The sequence below is a fragment of the Helicoverpa armigera genome, chromosome 11 (genome assembly GCF_030705265.1).
Source record: "Helicoverpa armigera isolate CAAS_96S chromosome 11, ASM3070526v1, whole genome shotgun sequence".
NCBI classification, from domain to species: Eukaryota; Metazoa; Arthropoda; class Insecta; order Lepidoptera; family Noctuidae; genus Helicoverpa; species Helicoverpa armigera.
In genome coordinates this window covers 7,728,186-7,752,251 of record NC_087130.1, presented here as the reverse complement: position 1 = coordinate 7,752,251, position 24,066 = coordinate 7,728,186, and the positions used below count along the sequence as shown (strand labels likewise).

Below are 24,066 nucleotides of genomic sequence, written 5' to 3'. Positions count from 1 at the left end.
TGATTATCAGGCGGTGACGTTTAAATTTGTTTAAGAGTTAAGATTAATCCATAATTTTATATCAATAGATATGCTTAAATTGGAGCGTTATATATTTTTATCTGTAGTCTTACCAACATGCGAAACGGCGAAGAGATTTGACAGCAGTTGATAAGTCGATTGTTCACGGTGCTGGTTGGCAGTCATTTATTTATTTAATTTTCGACATTGGTTATATTTAGTTGTATTATATGTTAACGGGGATCTATCCATTGGTTACTCAGTGATTTGTGTTACTACTTATTATATTCGTTGGTTGGAGATATATGCGCAATAGAAACGAACAAAGCAAAGTTCAAAAAATCTAAATTGTCTTTTCATCGCGGCTTTGATTTGTAAATTCGCTAATCGGAACGAAACTAAACAAAAAGATGGAGAACGTGAAATCTGGAGATAGCGTGTTAGTTATTTGGAACAGCGACAATCAGAACAGCATCGGCAGCTTGGTGGAAGAGGTCAAAGCAGCTATTGGCAATGGCTCCGTCGTTCTGGAAAACTCTGAAATGATAACCGAATGTAAGTTTATAATTTTCGCTTCTTATTAAAAAAAAAAAAATTGTGTATGTGATGAAGTCCATATGGGTCTAGAAGTACTTAATCAAATCTAGACAGAAGGGAAACAGGCACAAAAATGCTGACTGCTTCATATTTCCTATTATTTGTAGCTTAATGACGGGAAAGTTATGATAAGTATTTATCAGCAGTTCTTATACCATACCTCAAGAAGTGAAGTATTACATGGCAGGTATATAACTATCTGATTGTTTGTAGCATCCCGGCCGGCATCATCCTATGATGCTGTGCTCTCAAACTGGCTGGCCCCGCACACTGTAAAACACACGGACGCACTCTTGGCAATTATTGTGAAAATCCTCAAGCCCAGTGGTAAACTAATCCTGAAAGATACGGCAGAACTGACAACCACACTCAAACTAAATGGTTTTGTAAACGTCACAAAGTCTACTGATAATTTATATATAGCTGAAAAACCCAAATTCGAGGTACGTTTTTGTATAAAATATTCTATTAACCACATTATATCATAAAAAAAAATCATTTAAGGGCGTTATAAGTCATCAGCACTGAAAAACAATTTTTTATTGAACACTGTTATTTTTTTCTTTATAAATAATATCTATGTTATATTGATGTTATCAGTCAACAGACAGATACAGACACCGAGATGTTATTTATTGAACTGTCAATAGACAACAATGACAGTTAGTGGTGATCCCGCACTATAACATCACTTCATTTTTGCAATGCAATTTGACAGATTCACCAGTAAATTTTATTTCATAGTAGTCGGAAATAAAGTGTTTTTCAACCATTTGTGATAAGAAAGAAAACGGTGCTTACATGTGTCAGTGACATTATTGTTGTTATTGCACTTAGTGTATAAATAACAACACAAAATATCTTTTAATTAACCGCTTACATACAAGTGGTCATTAAAAGACAGTAAAAAATCTATTGTGTGCTCCACATATCTGCCTACCTGTAATACAAAGGGTTAAAATCCTAATCTAGAGTCACTCAAATGATTTCAGGTTGGTTCCAAAGCATCATTGAAACTAAACGGGAAGCCAGCGGTTTGGAAACTGGATAACACGGTTGAAGAAGCATGGGCCGCTGGAAATGATGATGAAATCATTGATGACAACCAGCTTTTGGATGAAAACGATCTGACTAGGCCAGACATGAAGTCTTTGAGAGGTAAGTAATTTTAGCTATTAAATTGTTTTTAAATTCTTTTTTGAGTTAATGTACTAAGTTAATTCATATTGTCTTAAATAAGAAAACATGAATTAACTTAGTTAATTAGTAGTAATGTCAAAATTAACTACATTTTTATTACTACGAATTTCTTCATTCAGTCAGACCAATTTATTTCGACCTAGATAGCATGACCTTATTTTCAATGCTTGATTACAGTCCTTCACGTAAAAAAACGTGTTTCGTAATGTTAAGAATATTAATTATTCAGCATAAAGTAATAACTTTGTTGATAAGAATATACTTATCATTTGTTGCCCACATTGCGAGTTATCTTGATAACAAAACAACAATCCGTTGTGTTGAGGTTTTGTGTTCCGAGCTCGCTTTGGCTGCGGTCAGTAATAATGCGGCTGAGGTTTTGTGTTCCAACTATTCCCAATGACGCAGCCCATTCACGCAAGGTCGTTGACAACGGAATTGTGGCTAGTGGAACCAGTTTATTTTTGTATGTATGTATAAACTTTCTACGTTTCAATAGAATTTGTATGTAAATTAATGCAGCTCTGTAATTATTTCAATTCAAAGATACTCTGCGTATTTACATTTATCTATTCTTGCCTCAGTACTACCTCTTTAGACATTGAAATAAAAAACCTATCCATGAAGTGGGAAACCTTAATACAAATTCACTCTGTACTTACCCACAAATCATCATATTTAAGCAGAATATTTTACTAACATCTATCACTGAAATATTTCCAGTTTGCGCCACGACCGGTAAAAGAAAAGCATGTGCTGACTGTTCGTGTGGACTCGCTGAGGAGCTCAGGGGAGAAGTCAAAGACACTCCCAAATCTTCGTGTGGAAGCGTAAGTATCCATCATCCATCATTGTTTACGTTGTTAAGCTGGTTCCTACCGCTCGCGTACCGAAGTATCTTATTGCACCTAGACGAAACGAGTCATCTTCTTTCGCCTTTTTATAGTCTCACCTAAGAGCACAGGCCTCCTCTCACACAGAAAAGGATTGAGTGTTAATCACCACGCATGCTCAATGCGGTTTGGTGATGTCAGACTTTGTAGTCCAGGTTTCCTCAAAATGTGTGCCTCCGCCTTTAACCACTCATTGTTGTCCAACATATGCTTGAAAGTATAGACTGCAAGTAGTTTTTGGTTTGAAACAGTAACTATGAAAACAAATGACTGTCATCCTTCCATACATAGAACCAAACAATTGTTCATTGTTAGGCACTCCTCTAAACATGCATAGATTGGCCATGCAGACACAAAGTCTAGTTTAAAACGGCTCGGTTAGAAACGATTGAATTCTTTTCAGTCAGCATACACACGCTTGTAAGATCGGTAGCTGGCTAAATAGTAAAATGCGTCATAGAGTCAAAAAACCATCTGACGTCAAGTTAATTTAAAAACACATTACTAATATAAATATCTGATTTAAAGATGTAGTAAAATGTTTGGTTTCAAAATTCGTTTCTCGTCAGCGAACATCAAAACAATGAGCCTTAGATAACATTGATTTATATTTCGATGCAATCTTGTACTAATTCGCGTGTTGCTCAATCAAGATACGCTACGCTTATTTACTTACGGCCGTTCCAAATTCAATATTCTATCAATCTGTTCTTTTGTTTACTAAAGATAGACAGCCTGACTATAAAAAGTTAAACATCTGTTGACAATTGTCTAAAAAAATGTGGCTGCAAAATGGACCTTATTTCAACGTCATATTCTGTCATTTTTTAGACAAGTGTTCAACAGACGTTTGAAAGTTTTTGTGGTACGACGGAGAGTGTTGATATTAGCCCCATACAAGAAATGTCAAATTCCTATCTATCTATAGATAGCAAAACAGCAGATAGATTATTAGGAACGGCCGTGAGGGTCATTGTTCTGCACTTATCCAATGTAGATCATCTACGGAATTAAACTGGGATCCCCTTTGCGTACGTGACTCGAAGCGTACACGCACATACATATGTACAGGTGTATAAACATAAATATTTACAAGCTGAATTAACGCCTTTGTTAGTCATAAGGGAAAGATAACTGTGGAGTTGTCATTATTAGTCAGCACTGTTAATTCTCGTTTACTATAAGTAGTCATAATTACAGTTATCATAATATTGTGTAGAAGATCTACAAACACTTAATGCAATTATCATTCAAGTATATTACATCCTCGAAATATGTTACTACTATATTTCACGTCATCATACCCTTGAAAATGAGTTATCATCCTCCGAGCCTTTTTCCCAATTACGCTGAGGTCTGCTTCCAGTCTAACCGGACCCTTGAAAATGAGTCCGCGGGTTAAAACCCACTAGCGGGAAAACATTACGCAAAAGATAATTAGGTAAAACAAATAATGCTTATGAAGTGTGACCGTTACCGAATGATCTAAAAAACTGTATTGCATCGTCCCTCACCTCTATTCTAATTACCTATATCTACGATATGCATCGATATTTGCATAATTACCATTCAGGTATCCACTGATGCATTACCAAGAGTGCGTGTAGCTTAATAACTTCGCTAATTGGCCAGTTACACTGCGCGACTTTTCTAGAGAAAATGTATTACATTCTCGTCAAGTTTTTATGGGATTGTTAACTATATCTATCGCCTATCGGACGGATGTTTGCTCGGCAATTTATGTTTACAGTGACTTGGCATTTTTTGCTATCACAAAATAGCTGAAGTAAATAGCAGATAGTACTTTATGACGTCACAGTCGTCTATTTTATTTTTGTGATATGGGGCCATATTTCTTTACGATGACTTAAACGGCAAACATTAATGTTTTTATTTGAACATCAGGCCCAAAGGTCGGCTACCAGTCTAAACTGAGAACAAGTATTTTACATGGAGCGACTGCCTATCTGACCTCCTTAACTCAATAACCAGGGCGACTCGATACCCCTTGGTAAGACTGGCTGTCAAACTATCTGGCTTCTGACCCGTAACAACTGCCAAAGATGTTCAAATGACAGCCGAAACCCACCAATTTATCGTGCCTTCCGAAACACAGAATATCAGGTCCACATTTCCTAATTTGCATTAGTTAATTACGTAGTTTATTCACAAATATCTAATTGTTTTTTTTTCGTTATTCCAGTGTTACCTAGGCGACGCGTTCCGCTGTGCGACGTGCCCTTACCTAGGCATGCCCGCGTTCAAACCGGGCGAACAAGTGAAGCTCGATCTCAAGTCGGATATATGAACAATCTCACTTTAGCTCTCCAGTGAATATCGCCTAGTATGTATTACATGTTGTGATTATAACTATGCTTCAATAAAAATTTAAGTCGATTTTGTAATTGATTTTTTCTTCTAGTTAATTAAGTAGAGTTGGTAGTTGTAGTTTTCAGCCAATTTTTGTAGGAAATTTAAATGAGAATGTAGTTTTTAATTAGTTGATAATTGGGCCTGGTTGCAATACTATCCATTAAAATAATTTTTTAGTATTTTTAAGACAGCGTGTACAATATTTTAAGCAGTTACTACGAGTGGGCAATTATTTAATCTTACTTGTGTATGTATTCATAAGTTGTGTGAATGCAACCAATCTCTAGTATGCTGAATAATCTCCTTCTTTCTTGATTATTGTTTAGATTATTGAGGTCAATAAAATAAAACAAGCGTATAGCAAATATTCAATTATACATATTTTCTCTTCTTTTTACAAACAGTTAACTTATTTAACATATTTCGATCTATAACATTTTTCCATTTACAATAAATCTGAATAGTAGTCATTCCGCTATACAATAAAATATACATATATATTTTTTGTGATATCTGTCATATAATAACAATTTTTATAGTTATTTATCTATTAATTTAAATGACACAACATTTCCTGTTCTCTACAGTACGCTATTACATTGGAAAGTGTACAATACTTGATACAAATTTGGTTCTGGAAGTTCCACGGATATATTTATGTTCCCAATTGTGTAACTTTCCACGCTAGGTTAAACTATTGTATAGTTTAGGGTGTCCGAAGTGTCTGGACTATAACACCAGCTAATCAATTAAGAATACTAAAATATTGAAAATCTGTTAAGGATGGCACAATCATTTGTGTCAAGTAATGTTCGTTAGTGAGGAGCACTGTCGACTTACATTACGTTACGGTCTATGTGAACCATTACTGGCCTCGCCGGGCGTCGGCAACATCAACATAATATTATGAATCTCTTCATACATTATTAACTATTGTCACTATATTTGTAACACCTAAATATCGATCAATCACAATAATAGAGACGCGTCTCGCACACAAACATTCGTAATAAAGTCTTGGAAGAAACAGGGGGTGATATTTAGATATTTATAAAAGTCAGTAAACGGAAGAAAGTGGCATTATAAAAGAAACGACTGTTTACAATTTGGTTAACAATATTACTATTGATGTCAGTCTTTAGGCATGTTCTATGACTTGATCGATGGTGGTGTTTAAGCAAGTTCAAACATCGATATCGATCTTCGATTTTGTTTCGTATCACTAAACGACTTCGATAAATACAAACGTTCATTGGAAGGCATAATGGAATACAAGCATAGTTAACTTTTGTAAACAATCGCTCCTTTTACAAATGTCAGCCTCTGGTTTACGTATAACGATTTTCTCTGACGGAATCAAACGCATTGCAAACAACATTTGCATATTGTCTAATTAATACATTTTACAACAAACATCGATGCACATAATAAGTTGATGGTAAATATTATACACCTTATAATGTAGCATATAATCAAGTAACAAGTGCTGACTGAATATGTACCTACACGTAACGATACTTTAACGTATAATTGACTCACTAAATCTACTAGGAGGCGCGGAAGAACATCGATTGTGCCAATATTATACAATGGATTGGCAAACATTACAACAAAGTGTTCCTTAACAAAATTTTCTCTATAATATCAATCATGATTGTGCCTGAATTACGTCCACAAAAATAATATAGCACCTTTTTGTTGAAATTAAATTAATACTTTCTGAATTTGGATTTTGGGAAATAATACTTTTTGTAACAAATTTTGTACTAAATGATTGTCCAGCGTTGATAGCGGAGCTTCATAGTTAACCGACGGAACGAGCTCGCGCCCACAAATAAATGCTCCTATCTCATAATTTAAGTAATATCTTCAAAGAAACTACTATCCCACAACATTCAGTAAAGCGTCCCAGTCTTTTCAAAAGTTTATTTTCATCAAATTGAGATCTTGTTTAGACTTGATAGCTCGCACTGGGTCGCGCGTGACGTCACCGGCGCTGGCCGCCTCGCGACGTCGCCGCGACCCGTAGTCTATAGCTTGTGAGGTAGGCTTAGTCATGATCTAATGAAAGCGCCTTGTTAGAAAATACCGATTAATAAAATGAGATCTTTCATTACAATTACAAATATTAATATAAAGACGATAAAACTAGAATTACATACATTATACAACAAATTATTAACTTTTGTACAACACCATCCGTCGTCAATGAGGTGTCCGTATTCTATGGTCGTCGGTTATCTTTTAACACAATAATGATTAATAGCACGTAGCACTTGCGGTACAATGAAACGAACCCTTGCGAACCTAACTGTCGGTCAGCGCGGTAGACCATCCATGACTCGTTCACATCTGACACGTTATTGTTCCTGATTCACTTATTATGCAAACTATATATGGATTTTGGAATTTCAAGCAAACACCAACATAATGTGTCTTGACTTAGTATTTATATAAAATTAATTTGATTTTGATATGGCCATGCATTTGTCGTTATGTTACATAACGATATATGTATATCAATCACAGACGCTACTTGTTATGTTTTGTTTTCAGTTTTAGTTTTTCAGCGTTTTACTTTTGAGTATACAACAACTATACATTTTCTTACCAATAACGCACTTATTTGTCTAAAACATATATTTCTTTTATTCAAGCAATACTTCATACCTACTCTGACCAATAACTACAAAATATCACAGACTGTGTGTTTATTATGTATACATCTTCTCATAGAAAAGTTATGTGTATCACACATGGACGTCAAAAGCAATAGAGATGACATCTATATAACCATGATCATTATACATATTTCATTTTTATTTTACAATATATACCTATCAATTATCAACATTTATATTAGATCAAATTATTTGTCAGAAGAGTTTGCCAGTAGAGTTCTGCGAAGCGGTCCCCGGCAGCGCGGGCGACAGTGGCATCGTCATGGATATGTCTGCAGTCACAACCATCGGACGAGAGTGCTCTCACATGACTGCGTCCCAACAAACATAATCATTCCAGTTACTCGTATAGAAACAAATCAGTCGAGGTTTAAGCACACGTCAGCCCATTACTACTACCTACTATCTAACATTCATTGTACCTTTGTTTTGTTTATATATGCATTGCCACGTGTCCTTCAAGACTGGCGATAAAATCTCATTGGTTATCACAATATCTAACCTACTTTAAGATCTGGTACAAACTTACACATTTGTTATTTTTGTGCTCATTATTTAAAAAATGTTTCAACTCCATGGTTGTGGAATATAAAATTATAATATTCTTTAAAGTTTGTCGTGTAAGAATGTCTAAAGCGTTTTACTTTGTATGCCGTATATTGTAATATTCGTGTACCATAGAGGAATGAGAATGAACGAACGCGCGGCGTCGGGAGCGCCGGGTCCCTTCCCTTTGTGACACGTTAGGTTAGTCATGGAGCGTAACGTTCAACTTCGACCTAAGTTACATACATATTTACAACATCGTACACGAACGCGTACAGAAGCACCCGACAGTAAAAAGCACCTAGAGTTCCCCAATAGAATTTCATAAGCGTACTATTATGGACTGCCGATCGCTGCAGAAACCGCGCAAAATAACATTTAACAATAGTGCATGCCGCGACATGCAACCGAACTCACTGGGGCCGTTAATTTATATATCTACAACATTCCACTCCCGAAGAAGCAATCCTCCGTAACACTTGTCCATGCGTTCCACTTAGAATTCAGCAGGTCCGGCACACAGAACAACGAATCTGAGTCAGAAACGAGTAGCGAGTCGCAACGATCACAACACGATCAAGACAGTTCTCCAAATACGAATACGAGGGTCGGCCACGTTTCAGCGTTTCTTGAGAGGAGGGGGATTGTCCTCGCAGACGTCGGAGGCGGACCAGCGGCGCTTGCGCGCGTCCTCCTTGACGCTGAGGTTCTCGGGGTGCGTCTGCGGCGGCGCGGGGGGGGCGGGCGGCGCGGGCCGGCGCGGCACCAGCGACACGCACACGTCGCCCACCTGCAGCCGCTGCACGCGCAGCCCGTACTGCGCCAGCGTGCGCTCCGGCTTGCACGACGCCCAGCCGCGCCCGTACACGAAGAACGGGTGCTCCACCGTCGACTCCAGCTCCACCTGCAAACACCATCCACACGCTTACATATTGCCATTTCTAAAGCTTTGCTTAGCGCTCGTTCTGTAGCCTGACCAATTCGTACGCGATATTCCCAAGGTCCGCAGGTGGTTCATACGCGTGGACCATGGTAGTATCATTTACGAATTTTCCAAGCTTATAATACCAAATGTTAATAACCAGAAATAGCTTGAACTGCTTCTTTAGACAGCTAATATATTAGACCCGTCTGTCGTAATTAGGTACAGTATCGAATTTGGCACAACACTCGTTGGCTCATGAATTGAAAAACGATAATTGGTCTACTAAAGTTGCCAGATACCTAGCCTCACTACCGCTCACCCGTAGACATTTAATTGATGTTTTCAGGTATTATGAACTTCTGCGTTCATACGCAGAAGTAAATGCCCGGTTTTCGAGGAGAGTATTAGTTATTACCTGTGAGCGGTTCCTGTCGTAGGTGAGCGTGAGCGCGAGGCGGTCGCCGCGCTCGTCGAGGCGCAGCAGCGTGCACTGCGTGAGCGCGAGGTCGCCGCTGCGCTCGGCGCTCATCACGAAGTCCTCCGTGCGCATCTCCTCCACGCGCCGCAGCGACCCGTCCTCCAGCCGGATCAGCGCGCCGCGGCAGAAGTACGGCGCCGGCGCTCCTCGCTCTGGTGACGTAGGAGCTTCCTGGAATCACGGAAACACTATATGAGTATTTTGCTTAGTGGCTATTACTTAGTAGCAGTTAGTTCTCGAAGATAATGGTGCCTAGTGCTTTTGGCTTTATGACATCCGCTTTTTCTTTAGATCTTACATGCACTATTTTTTTTAAAGATATGAAAATGTATGTACCTCTCTGGGTGGTGGTAGAGGCGCAGGCGCGGAGACGGGCGGCGAGTGCGGCGCGGGCGCGGGCGGCACGAAGCCGGAGGTGGCGCGCGGGCGCAGCGGGTAGTTGGACGGCGGCTGCGGCGGCGCCCGCGTGCGGTACAGGTAGGAGGCGTAGGACGCGGGGTGCGGCAGGAAGGGCGCGTAGGCGCCGGGCACGGAGGGGAAGGGCGCGGAGGGCGCGGGCGGCGCGGGCATGGCGTCGCGCGGCCGGCGCGGCGCGTACCGCGCGTACGGCCGCGGCGGCGGCGCCAGGAACTCGGGCGTCATGCCGGCCTGCGGCGGCGGGTACAGGTTCAGCTGCCCGAGCTGCCCCAGCTGGGCCAGCGCCTCGCTGGGGAGACTCGCTGAGATCATCGGACGGGCTGCAAACAAAACACATCTCTATTAGTTATGGTTTAATACAAATATATCTTGCAAGCATTAATGAGACGAAATTGGCACAAGATGAAAATAGATAGCGCTCAAATTGTATATCATTCACATGTCAACATCTATTACTGGTAGTGTTGTGTTACTCATGGAGCGTACACAAACCATAGAATGGAACGCATATTACCTAGTAGAAACACATTAAAACACTGATTAGTTACAAACTAGATCACAGCAAGAAGCCTGTCTTCGCGAGTGAGTAGTTAAGTCCAGCATCTGCGTTAGATCGAGTGTTTAGTATCGCGACAAGATAAGAATGTGGAGCGGCCGACGTCAACATTATAAATAGATTTTATTCACGTACATAAAAGTTAGTAATTCAGTGTGCACGCCACATGACGTGGAGTAGTCTGTCGTATAAACACGGCTTTTGTTCTATTTTTAGGGTACGGTCTACCATACACATAAAACGATCTTTGTTGCTTTATCGTCGCCACTACGCGTTATCCGGGCGAGCTGCTCCAACTGGACTGGCGTGGAATAAACGCCACTCATGATAAATTATTATTGTTGCTTCATACCTACTACTAACTTGCACATTACGCTAACATATTATTACAACTGTCTGAGAACCACGCAACTTATGATGTGAGTGCTGACAAAGTATTGTCTGTCTGTAAGTATCTAGTGACTAAGTGAATGTGAGAGTGAGATCAGTCGCTAATTAACCTGAAAATAAATCAATAACTATTTGAGTCTAAAAGATATCGAACCTTCATGTGTAACAATTACTTCGAGATCACACAGAGCAGCTCCTCTTTGTAAGAACGCTTTACCGAGTGAGATAAGTAGGTCTCTTGACGGCTACGAAAAGCCCCAATACCGCAATGTAGATAAATTATTTCTAATTTTAAGCAGCCATACGTTAACACAAGGTTATCTGAAGCCAATACAACGGTTTCTCGGCTGTTTGAGTACTTATCACTATTACATGAAACACGTGTACGCGAGTAAATATTTTTCTACTTTGTTTGATTTTTTTACTCTGCGGCTATTTGTTTCGTAATGTTAAATATACGTTACGTTAACGTTAATATAATTTGTCGATGTTCGTGTCGTAAATCTTATAAATACAAGCAAAGATAAACATTTGACTGTCTGCTATAATGTATTGTTATTGCGGTACGTTGCGTAGAGAGTCATAAGAAATATAGTGATGAAAGCTAAATATAATAGTGAAGTACGATGTCCAATAATACTTGGAAGATGAGTTTAAGCTGAGAGGGTCGTCAGCATTCCTGTGCGTGTTAGTGCTGCTGGCGATAATTTGATGAACAAAGAATGCGCCGACGCACCTGCGCAAACAATAAGCTCTTTTCCAGTTAGCACACCTCACGCAGGGGATGACTGACGAAGTTGTATGTATGTAGTGGACAAAAACTTGTTAGCGAGGAACGTGGTGGTGTGCTATTGTGCATATCGCTGTAAAATAAAGTATTTGGGTGGCATGTACAAAACTAAAGTTCACAAATGTGCCACGGGTCTTACTGCCAATAAGCTTTAAGACAACAGTTTGGGTGAGTGCATGTTCTCTGAACAGGGAGGTTACAATTTGGACGGAATACTTTATATCCTGAAAGTATTTAAGATACCTGCTATGACTGGCTATAATGTAGTAGAATCTTATATTTGATCTAGTAATGTCAGAAACATTACGTAATTCCCGATAAAAGACGTTAAAGACGTGAAACTCGATAGCTATCGAAATATTACACAACACTAGGTTTTCTAGACTTAGTCACGAACCTTTCGTGACCTTGCTGTAGTGTGAAATTATTTCAGCCAGCCTGAAGAAAACCTCAGGAAAACGTTATTTATAAAGTGCCGTGATGGCAAAAACTTATCTTAAAGAAACATCGCAGATAGGTATCGGCAACATCATTTTCCTTATCTGGTTTCATGGAATATCAAGAATCAATACATGAATACATTAAGCTTACTTCGTAACCCATTCTCCGTACAATCAGCCAACTGCATAACGTATGCTATGTGTGTAAAATTACGAACATAGTTAATATTTCTTACGTAATACACTAAAGCGTGAAGATTTTTATGCATACACCCACACAGAAATGTTGTTTGTGAATAAAGTAAAATTTCGCGAATAAGGAAACAAGATCGCATACATTGTTTGCGGCTGTGACTCACAAAAACAATGAGAGATGGAGTGTCGTGACTAAGGCTTTAAAAATTCAAGTCAATTAGCTAGCTCTCAGCCACGGTTGAGTGTCGGCACGATGCGCAACACTGCAACCTGAATCGATAGCTGACAACACACTACTATTTTTATTCTTTTTAACGGAAAGTTGCCTCTAAAAACTAGATTGATCGGAACACCAATAATACAGAGCACAAATTACATAATTTATCACGACCGTTTTGAATGCTAAACAACATAAGGTCACTCTGTCAAAATTATACATATCATTAATACACTTTGAAATAAAACGAGATTTGTTCTCTCCTCTTTGAATAGACGAGTGAATGTTTAATCACAGTATGTTTGATAAGTCCATGGCCTCTAAATATGAACAGAGTCTGAAATGCGTAAAATACGTTTGATCATTGGGTTATAATGAAATGCTAGTGTAAATATATTAAGAACGTTCTAATTTAGTGAGTTTGTGCAGGCCGTCTGTCGGTTGTGATCGTATCGGCGTAGGCGCAGGCAGCAAGGCCGCGAGTTCGCCGGCCGCTCGGTAAAAAACCTCGTATGAATGGCGAGCCAAATTCGCTCGTCGCTGCTCGACGGAAGCGCTTACATCACGCGCTCAACATGGCCGCCGTAACGCTCAACTAATTATTATTTGTTAAAATATTTGACAACCGTTTATTTACTTTTTTCTATTTAAACGATCACAAATGGAGCGCAAACGCGCTCTATTTGCCACTTTTGTTTGTCCGACAGGCACGACAGCATTCTATAATCTGGTTTACCCTATGTTTTGTATGTTATAAAATTAAGAAAATTAGTGAGATTTATATGAGGTAATAGAGCCACATCTGCTACAGCAAACAAGAAAAACAGTAGCAAATCACTCTGAGATTCATACAAACATTTTTAGATACGTGAAAAGTTACGAGTATCGTTTATAAAGTAGCATAATAACAGTATGGTGTTATTAGGCGGCGTGGCGGGTGGCTGGTGGCAGGGCGGGCGGCGGCGGGCGGTCGATAGGGCGCCGCCCGTAACCCACTTCCGACGCCCCTGACCTTGCCGCCGCCATTCACGCCGCGTCTTACAGCGCCCGCCGCACCCCCCGCCACCCCGCCCCGTCCCAGTGCGCGACCCCCTCACCCCTCTAGCGCTCCCCTTCCCCTTCACCCACCGTCACGCACGCCGCCCTGCTGAAACTTACAAATGGTCGGATTATTTTGACTTTACGCTTGATTCGACTTGCTGGGATGTTTATCAAACATCTGTTTACGTAAAGTAAGTTCATCCAAAACTTTAGCTAGACAATACTAAAACGAAATGATTAGGAAAATAAACAGACATTTGTTTTTCCTTTTAAGAATTGAATAGAAGCTGTATCAACTCCTGAATAAGTTTGCAATGAACATTGTACAACCTATAGGTTAGGAAAACATTTATTTATGAAAAACAACTTCGTATAACTAAATTATAATAGGCAGCCTATTTGCAACACCTAATAGTAATCGTTCTGTAAATATAGTGTAAAATATGCAGATACACCTGCATAAATAGATTGAAATAGTCAGACAGTATTCACAAATCATAGACATTATGTGGTTCTATCAGTTTTTGATGATATTGTGTGTGTCAACACAGACGTGTTTGCGTTAGTAATTAAATTAATTGTCCGGGAGCAGTGTCCAATCGGTGGGAATGCTATAATATGATATGAAGCGCACCTGTTTCGCCCAGCTGTCGCAGACATTATGTCTAGGGCTGTCAGATATATTTCTCTTACGCAACGACCCTCAAAAGCTCTAAATAATATTCTGTTATTTCTAAATTATTCCTACATAATAAAGCTTTTGTCCCAGACAACTAACAAGATAATTCTGCTTTTGAACGAAGTTTATAATGTTTAACTCAAACCAACCTAATTATCCTCATAAAAATATTGTTTTATATCAAACAATTTAAAGTAGCGTCTACTTTTTTAGCTATTAATTTATGAAACATGTCTACGAGTGTTTGGCAGCCCTATTACCCTTGAATAGAAAAGTAGGCAACCCTAACCAATATAGCGAGTCGACATGCAAACGTTACATGTAATCGGTAATTACGTACATATGTACGTACGATAAGCATTACTTCACGTTGTGTGAACTCAAGAATAAACACTCAATTATATCGAGTCTACGTATTGTTCAGACAGATTGTTGAATTGCAATCAGTACCTGTAAGGGCCGATTGTTCATTAGTCGAGTAAACTTTACCTACAACGTAAATATGTTAGCCCGGTCAATGTAAGGAAAAACATCCAAGATTAACATATTTATTCTTCAGGTAAAAATGTCTGACTACATATTGAAACATCATAATATCTATCTGTACAGCATCTGACGACCCATAGACAGTTAATTTATTCTGATAACCATAGCTATGATCAACGTCTAGCTTAAGTTACGGAGGGGTCCCGGTACGAAATGCAAAGTCACTTCTCCACGTACTGACCATAGCCAACAGAATGTATTCAGCAAAGAGATGAAATGTTTTACGACAATCTGTCAGCATCCAATCCCGGCGTAGCATTTGTAGTACCGCAAGGTTAACTCAATTATTAGGAATACTCCAGTGTATACTTAGATTGTGACCTTTTGAGACGAATGGGTGGAACTCTACTGTCGTCCAACTAGGATAATTTGTGATTACGTTACAGATTTAAATTATTTAACTCGGGTTGAGTCAGATAAAAGGAAGCACAATTCAGATTATTTAAATGATTGAGGCGTTTTTTATCAGTATTGCACTGGAATTTAAGCCTCTAAATATGATTAGTATAATTTAGTTATTATCCATTATCGGTAGTACTGATAATCTTACTGATTGCTCTGTTTGAATAATTTAAATGTGGTGCAATTGCACGCACTGCTGTACTTACATGTGTGTGTTTATTGACGATCAAAATTATAATTTGATGTTTACACTCTCTTGTGAGTGACGGATATCATCTTTATCAGTGGTTAGTTAGGTAGTTCGGGTACCTAACACATTGAGAATTATGTACAGTATTAGCATCCATTAGTTTAGGCAAACACGCAACAAACATGATTGACGTCAATGTGCCTATTGTAAATTAAATATACCTAAATTAAGTCAGACCGGTTGCTAGTCGAGTTTCGATTCCAATTTCGTGAGATCTTTGAATGATTTCACGCTTTAAACCGTATCTATCTTATGCATAAAATAAAGTGGCTATTACATCGAGTCAGAGTTCTTTTATTCTGTTACGCTGTAGACTACGTTGCATCAACTTTAGATTTTATGCACACAATATAAATGTATACTCGTATATCAGAATTTCTTTTACAATGTTGTAGCGAGCAAAGACTTAAATATTTACATTTCGACGTTTATGTTTAACTCTTGAAAAAGCACATTAACTGAGATCACTCACCACCACATTTGCATGTGCAAAGTGATATAAAAAGTGAGTACGTACTGAGTCGGAAGATTTCATTACTGAAGATGTATACTATACATATTTTACACTCGTATGCCTGATGATACTTCTGAGATGAGCCAGGAATTTCAGATTTTTCATGAACGCTATTATTTTCAACTTACAAAAGGACGCGTTTCACTCAAATTCAATGGCATTCTTGAGTAAAATCAACTGAATGCATCGTAAAAGTCCATTGCTTCTTATCCAAAATTGATAATCTTTGTCAAGAGTTATTGTGCTGTTTCGTGAAGTTCATTCGCAAGCTTTCAGACAAATCGGAGGGTGATGTGGAGTTCGTTCGGTAGTGAGGCGTTAAAGAGGAACAATTTATAAATGTGTACGTGATGTTAAGGTTTTGTTGCGATACTAGCGAGGCTGAATGAACCGCGCTAGTCACGCGACGCCAGTTATTACGTAAAGCCGAGTTTCCACAATATTACTTAGCTTACTTGTTTGCGGTAAAAAGGCAACTGACGTGTTAATTGCATTGCAGTATTGCTAATTATAATATTAACTTGCATTTTGATTCGTATCGAGAAACCGGCTCCGGTGTGTTAAGGACAGTTATTTCGAGTTTCATTTTACAGTATCGCCCCTGTATGTACTTTAGGGTACAACCAAATTGAGGCAAAAACTTCAGGTCAATTTCAATATAGAATATCATGTGTATTTATGTTACTTTTCGCGACTGGTTCAGAACAAGAAGCCATTTGTATTTAAAAGAGCAATCATGAGTAAACACGATCGGTGGTGAATGAGATCGCTAAGTTTTAATAACGGCGAGGTGGTTAACTAAATGATCCCGCGTAATTGCCGGCTCGATGGCCACGGTTTGCGTCGAACTTACAAGGAGGCGGTGTATTCGTTTAAACGACCAATTTGGAGTCCAACAACAGTTTTATTGAGTGTATCACGCAATAGGAGAGCCGAGGCAAACAACCCCGCCTACACTCGCGACTCGCGACGTTACTCCGACAGACTTCTATTTACATACACGTCAGGGTTGCCAGATAAATCGTGTGTAAAAACGTAAATAACCTTTATTATGCGGTGGAAGTAATATTCTTAAAATACGATTATAGCACTGTTTCTATTTTAGTTCGTGACAGAATTATTTGATCGGTTGTTAATGTCAGGATTTTTGCGGTTGCGGTTGTTATTGTCTGCATAAAATGACAAAAATATTCGCCATGATATCCTTTGCTACATAAACACGGAAATTGAAGAAGTTGAACTTATAGTAGCCCTGTAAATGGCCATTATTGTTAAGTTGCGGCCACCGTCGCCCACGCGGCAACACAGCCGCAAAGTGGTGTTAATGTGTGCGCCACCTGTGTGCACAGGCGCCATCAATGTGCCAAGCGAATTGTATAAAAACTAGCGCTGATTAATTTGTATTTGTAGAAGCAATCTCAATTATACATTATGTGCCCGAAATGTCGATGATCTGTTTATAATGTAGGCACCCCAACAATCTGTTTACTTGGGATCAAAAATATTTGGCTTGCTCTTGAGCCAAACGGAATTTAATCTCTGAAGTCTTGCAAGTGTCGTTTGTTCAGGTTCTAGAATGAAAGTGACTGGTGACGAAAATCTTTATGGTTCATTTGTAATTCAAAGAAACTATTTCGCGTAAAAATCGAAGCAAATTGCTGCAGCATTAACATTAATTAGCGAGTTCAATGGCCGATGTCGGTTGTTACATTTTTTTACGATCTGGTGCATTACAGTGTCGGCCATTACAGAACTCATCAATGGATTAACAATTATTATGTGATGTACGTACATAATATGTGGCTACAGCTGAGTAATCAAGAATAGCATTAACACAAAAAATAGGCTAATGCTTGAATGTATCATGTGATGTGTACATGGCAGATATTTAAATAATGATGTGGTCAATGTACTCCTCTTGATCCATTAACAGTTTCTGAACGAATACGCTCGAACTTATTGACTAAGTTTATTTGAATACAGAAATCAATATTGGTTTGCTCTGTATAGAAGTGAATTTTCTGCTAAATAAGAGATCATTGGAATATATTGGCATGACCTGTCGTGCGATTGGTTCGCTATGTCGCCCACGGACTTTAGCCGGATTTTAATTTTGCATGATATTTAACTTTTTTTTATTCAATAAAAATATATCTCATTTGCTTTATAAACGTGTGTCGCGTTATCGAGTTCCTATATTTACATGTATGTTCATGTACTTATTTTTTATCTAATATGACTACCTGACAAACTATAAGGTTACATTGAACTCTTATTCCTTTTTATTTATGAGCATAAATAAATAGAACACTAACTAAAACGCAAATGTCAAGGATTACAACATTAAACCTACACTGAAAACTTAAATGAATAATCTTTACCTTATTAATATTTTATAATAAACTCTTTGACCTCTACTGAGGGATTACAAGTGTACAGACAGACCTTAATTAGGTACCTACATATTAGGAGATAGCTAACAAGGAACGTTGTTTCGTAATATCTGAATCAGACTAAATGATAAGTCGACGTAAATGGGGAGTTAGCTAAATTCATGTTACATCAGTAAAATAGATATCTATTTATGATCACGAAAATATGCATTAGAGTGGGATCTGTATTCGTGGTATTCAGTGGATAAACAAAACATTGTTAAAATTGTGCGGATGTTACACGGTTGTCAGCTCCACCTACGCCCCGCCGTCGCTAAATGGACTTTATTTTAGGTTGCATTAGATAGATACACGGAACAGACGTGAAATCCGGGTCACTTCTAATTTTAATCCCTCTTCTCCGCCTTTGCCTTTTATATTGGATGGCTTTAACAAACCCAGTTCGCAACTGCAGTATTTGGTTTTATTTGTGAACGTGGTACTTTCATAAGCGGTGCACAGCTCTAAAATGTTGAATCATTCTCACATTATTTGCAACGGCTCGGATAAAAAATGTTGGTTAAACATTTTTAGCGATGCTTGCATAATGTCCGTGTATTAAATGCAATGAATAATCTTTATATCATTTAGATCAGTGAATTATTTCATAAGTTTTGCGATTGGCTGCTATATTCGGTAAGGATCCCGAGCGGCAGAGCGTGACATCAATACTGGCACCACAGTAAATGCTCCCCTGACTCAAAATTTCCATTGATCCTTCATAACGGCGAAAATAAAGTAGTTGAACCGTAAAAATGTACGGTTCAGAGCCTACCGACATCGCCACTCAGAATAGCTTTTACGTGTTATGACAAAAGTAAAAATACTTGTAGAGCCACTTTAGCGCCGATACTGACGTGTGAAATGAGAAACAAAACAAAAATAATAATCAGACAAACTACAGGTAAGCATGCGCAATTCTCACCAGAATAAAGGAGATTTTCAAACTAACAGTTATGTATTGATCAATATCTTGATAAATTATGAACACTCAACATTCAGAGAATGAATTTCTGAGTTGGCGACGTGGCTTTTGCTTTCGCTGTCCACTCAAATATTTAAGGCAAAACCTTAATACCGATATTATTATGAAAATATTACTACATCAACTTTACGGAATAAAGCGATAATTAATTAATTAATATAAATTGTTTGTGAATGATAAAATATCCGATTTCGCAAATAGTGAAATGTTATATCTAATTATATAACATCAAGTCACGCGTTTCATGAACGAACACTATCTTATCTGGTATTCAACGATTTTGAAGTAATAAAATTGTAAAGGTCGTCCACATAGCTGAGTGTTGTTGGAGCCGTGAGCCGCTAACTCATTTGGAATAGACTCGTTAGGGGGCAATGTGAAGGCCACGAAATGCTGATCGATTAAAATAAAGCTGATTTATTTGAGAGTTATTCGGCGTTAAAATCTGGTATAATCAATCATCGGGTGCGACTGACGCAATCGGCGCGCTCCCGTCTCGGACGGTTTACGGAACTTCCATGCATACCTACATGCTGCCGGACTTACAATTGTATTTCTCTAGAAGAGCAGAACTCTACGAACCACTTTCAGGAGTGGCACGTCTCAACTTTCTTAATATAAATTAATAAATATCAAAATTGCTGAGTTCATAGTCTCAAGTCTTCTAACAACCTGTAATAATGTTGCGTGGACATGTTATAAAATAAACCTGATATAATATTATGGAGCTTCAGAAAATATGTATAAATACTTTTAATTGAGCTTGAATACAACTTAAACCGGATGGCCTTGCGATACTTTGCTTATTTAATTTCTGATATTAGTTTAACATATTCAGGTTATTCATTAAAAGATAGTTATCTATCAGGCATTGATTTATCAGAACACCCATTGAATATTTAATCAAATATTTGATACGTAGCTAGGTATCATATTCTGTGGATACCAGAAAAATAATATAGACAGAGGTTAGTTCCTAAGCATATAAAATAATAATATGCTTGTTTTTCTCTTGACATTGCTTCGATTCAGATTGTGAATGTATGATTAATAGTTCAGCTTCATTATCATGGTATTTAATACTAAATGTATCCCTATAGGTTAATTGGGGCCAAGTTTAAAGGAAATTAAACGAATAATCCATTTTATTTCTGGATAAGCCGTTTAAGCTAATGCCTAATAAACAAACGTTTTCCTCTTTCGTCCATTTAATGAGTGTTTATAGATATGCTTTAATGATATGGTCATTAAATTCAAAAACACCATGTAACGATAATATGCTCTAAATAGGTAACAATGTTCCACTCATGATTAATGAAGGCTTATTATTTATATCCCTAGACAAAAACTCATTTAATCTGGAAAATATCTACTGCAAGTTTCCTTAGTACCTTATTTACGGGAAAATTATACTTCAGAGGTATACTTGGATTGTTATCCTAAACTGAAAACTGTATAGTGTACACTTAGTACTATCCGAAAACTGTGCGATAAATGCTCTTATGTAATACCATACCTCATACCGAACCCTATGTCAGATAAGATGACAAATGTATTCAGATTAGGTATACGTACGTAACACTAACTTAGTTACAAAAGGGACTTGAAAAAAAGAACACAATAAATTGAACAGCCCAATGTAAACTGAACGTGCAGTAAATAACATTCGTTAATTAAAAGCGTGAGTCCTCTTCACAATGTCGCGAATATCGTGTCCGGCTGCCAAACACTTTCGGATAATAAGCACGCTTATCCGAGAATAGCGGGCATCAATCAAAGCGTCGCGTCAATGCTCAATAGACGCTGTTTGTGCCAAAATGCCAAGTGCTTTCCCTGGCCGGCTGCCGGGGACACCAAGCTCCCCCGTTCATTCCTCACGCGTCAGTAAACAATCGCTGTTCTGTCTACATGTCTGTATCTAGGAGACCGATAGATATAGTAACCTACACCGGTCTATGTAAACACACAGTCTTGTTAATAACAATTATTGTCAATTCTTCAAAGGTCACACAGTTATCTGTCACTCAGATTGTTGTTAATTAAAAGCTTTGTTTTATATTTGCTACACAAATATTCAAGTATTATACACCTAATACATCTATAAATATTCTCATGAATCGTTGGTCGCAAGTTCTAAACAGTAGAAAGTAAGTTGATAAATGACTCGCCTTATAAACTGTTTGCGTGTCCTATTTCGCAATATATTTGCAAACATATCGATGCTGACCTCGTGTGAACAGTTATTGCTTCTCTATTTAGATTCCATTCGTGATTGTTACACGCGTAGGCTAACGCCGTCGTCCCTTGAATATAAAGAGCAGATCTTAGTGGCCGCGTGACTAACCTGCCAGGAGGAATTACCATCGATTGTATGCTAAGCAGCGGTGACTGCGGCCGCGCCACTACCATTGATCGGCCGCCACTCCGGCACCCGCAGCGACACAAACCGACGTGATTATCAAATGCCAAATTCAATTTATAATGGCCTTGTCGCCATAAAAGTCTTTGTATACGTACCAAACATAGTTGCCATTTGTGATTAGCAAACGGAACTTATGAGTAAGCCTATTCATCGGATACCGCATTACGTAATAGTTTATTATTATGCTGTTGTGCATTTTGTGGTTTTAATTGAGCTTGCAAAATGCTCACTTGAATCAGGTTTACATGGTAACACAAAAATCGAATAGGTACCAAACTGTTTACACACGTGTCTTAAATGGACTTTCAACTTCTACGCCCCGATAGGACTTCGGAGAAATTTCGAGAAGGTATCTTAATTGCTACGTTACTCAGATCGGCAGTGAAGTGTGAGAGGTTATTTCGCGTTATTTCTCATTTGTTTATTGGTTACCATATCGTTACTTAACCATAGAGCGACATTCCTTATAATAACACATTTGCATAGAACGAGGTCATGCGCATCTCAAAAATATCGGAGTAAGCTTTCAATAATTCAGCTCAAAGACAAACCAAGGTTAAATGATAAATACTACAACTTTGATTGATTCCGTATTTTTTAAACATGATCTTATCTACTTAACATATTTATTTTTAAAAAGAAGTTTATACAGTATATACAGAAACGTGTTATCACGCTGTTTTTTTAACAATTTCCAATTTATCTGCACTGAAAACAAATATTGTTATCAATGTTTATAAGTTCGGTTTTATTAAAATAGATCTCTTGGAGGCACGTGTATGGTCTTATGTAGGCAACATGATACAAAAATATGACACTACAATAATGTAAACATCTTATTAATTCAGTGTTTATTCTGGAAAATTCCAAACTGAAAAGGTCCCTGCCCCTTGTCGCGTTATATAACTAATAAACTTCTGATTTGTTGTTTCGATATCTTCCCATTTACTGTATCAAGGTACTCAAAGTTGATTGAAAAACAAACAGTGGACTATCCAGTGAATATTACCTTGTTATCAGTGTGTTTGTGCACTTCCCGGGTTAATTCGAGTGAATTCGGCCAGAGCTTAATATCACTTGGTTGTTTGTTTAACCGGCATTGGGCTGATAAGATAATGCCTGTAACAGCTGTTGTTGCCAACTGAGCTCTATCGAGTGACCCGTGTTAAGATCATTTGACCCGCCAGGGATCTTTGACGACAATCCACCGCTTTTTACAGCCGGCCACGTTTTGTTTTTGTCTGTATAGCGATGGCCTAGCTATTGCAGTGTTACGAACTATAATCTCTTCTGTGATTGAAGGCTGCGCACTTGAACAGTCTTCTTATTAATAAGTGTTTCAAGTTCTGTGAATCCCATGATGAATAGCAGCATTGTTCATTTTAATCTATTCTCTAGGTCTTTTTGTAATAAGCCGTCCGCCTATATCACTGTCACAGTTACCTTGTAGAGATGGATCAGTTTTTCCTTTTTATTTAGTTTCCTTGTGAAATAAGTTATTAGCTAGATATTGTTTGAGATTTATTATAAACGGAAATGCCGCTTATATTTCCACTTGACCGAGTGCGATTAATAGATATTTCGTAATTAAATAAGTAGGTAGACATAATCAGCGATAAACTTGTGCCGATATCGTGCCGGTCACGTAGGTACACACACATTGACTTAGCAAGAAAAACAGACATAAACTGCTCACACACCGGCCTCTGTGCACTAGGACGAGCTGATATCGCTTCGTGTTCAGACTAATTGACCATAATCGTACCTCGCTGACAAAAAACGAAACGAGCGATTTAGTTACGATGGTACTTGTAAAACGATTAACTAGCGATAGCATTGACAAGTAACACGGATGAAGAATCACCCAATAAACAAGAAATACTACCTTTATCACTTTTTAGATGCTCTACAAATAGAATCAATTAACCAATAAGAAGTTTTTAATTCAAATTATCAACAGAACGGTCTGTCGGCCGAGGTCGGCGTAGAAACAAGGTGCGTTGCCAGTTGGAAGAGTAAATAATAAATATTTGGAAGTGAGAGCGTCGCACGCGGATGTGTGCTGACGTCACAATGGAGGCACACGCCACGAAACGC

General features: G+C 38.2%; 2 protein-coding genes across 3 annotated transcripts in view; one reads left to right on the top strand and one right to left on the bottom strand.

The window, feature by feature from the left end:
- Nucleotides 1-135: 135 nt before the first annotated feature.
- LOC110378066 (anamorsin homolog) lies at nucleotides 136-5,095 on the top strand. The gene is made up of 5 exons (XM_021337152.3): nucleotides 136-555; nucleotides 811-1,040; nucleotides 1,590-1,755; nucleotides 2,521-2,627; nucleotides 4,894-5,095. The coding sequence occupies exons 1-5, from the start codon at nucleotides 411-413 to the stop codon at nucleotides 4,996-4,998; spliced, it is 753 nt and encodes a 250-aa protein (XP_021192827.2). The 5' UTR covers nucleotides 136-410; the 3' UTR covers nucleotides 4,999-5,095.
- A 326-nt stretch (nucleotides 5,096-5,421) lies between these two features.
- LOC110378061 (ataxin-1-like) overlaps nucleotides 5,422-24,066 on the bottom strand; it is a 36,002-nt gene continuing 17,357 nt past the window's right edge. Inside the window, exons 1-4 of one of the 2 annotated variants that reach the window (XM_064036931.1) lie at nucleotides 10,625-11,059; nucleotides 10,030-10,430; nucleotides 9,631-9,864; nucleotides 5,422-9,194 (exon numbers count right to left, since the gene is read on the bottom strand). In XM_064036931.1, coding sequence (XP_063893001.1) covers nucleotides 8,910-9,194; nucleotides 9,631-9,864; nucleotides 10,030-10,422 — 912 coding nt within the window. In that variant the 5' untranslated portion in view covers nucleotides 10,423-10,430; nucleotides 10,625-11,059 and the 3' untranslated portion in view covers nucleotides 5,422-8,909. Of the gene's footprint in view, nucleotides 9,195-9,630; nucleotides 9,865-10,029; nucleotides 10,431-10,624; nucleotides 11,060-24,066 lie in introns of those variants that run through there. The other variant, XM_021337145.3, reaches the window with a different exon arrangement.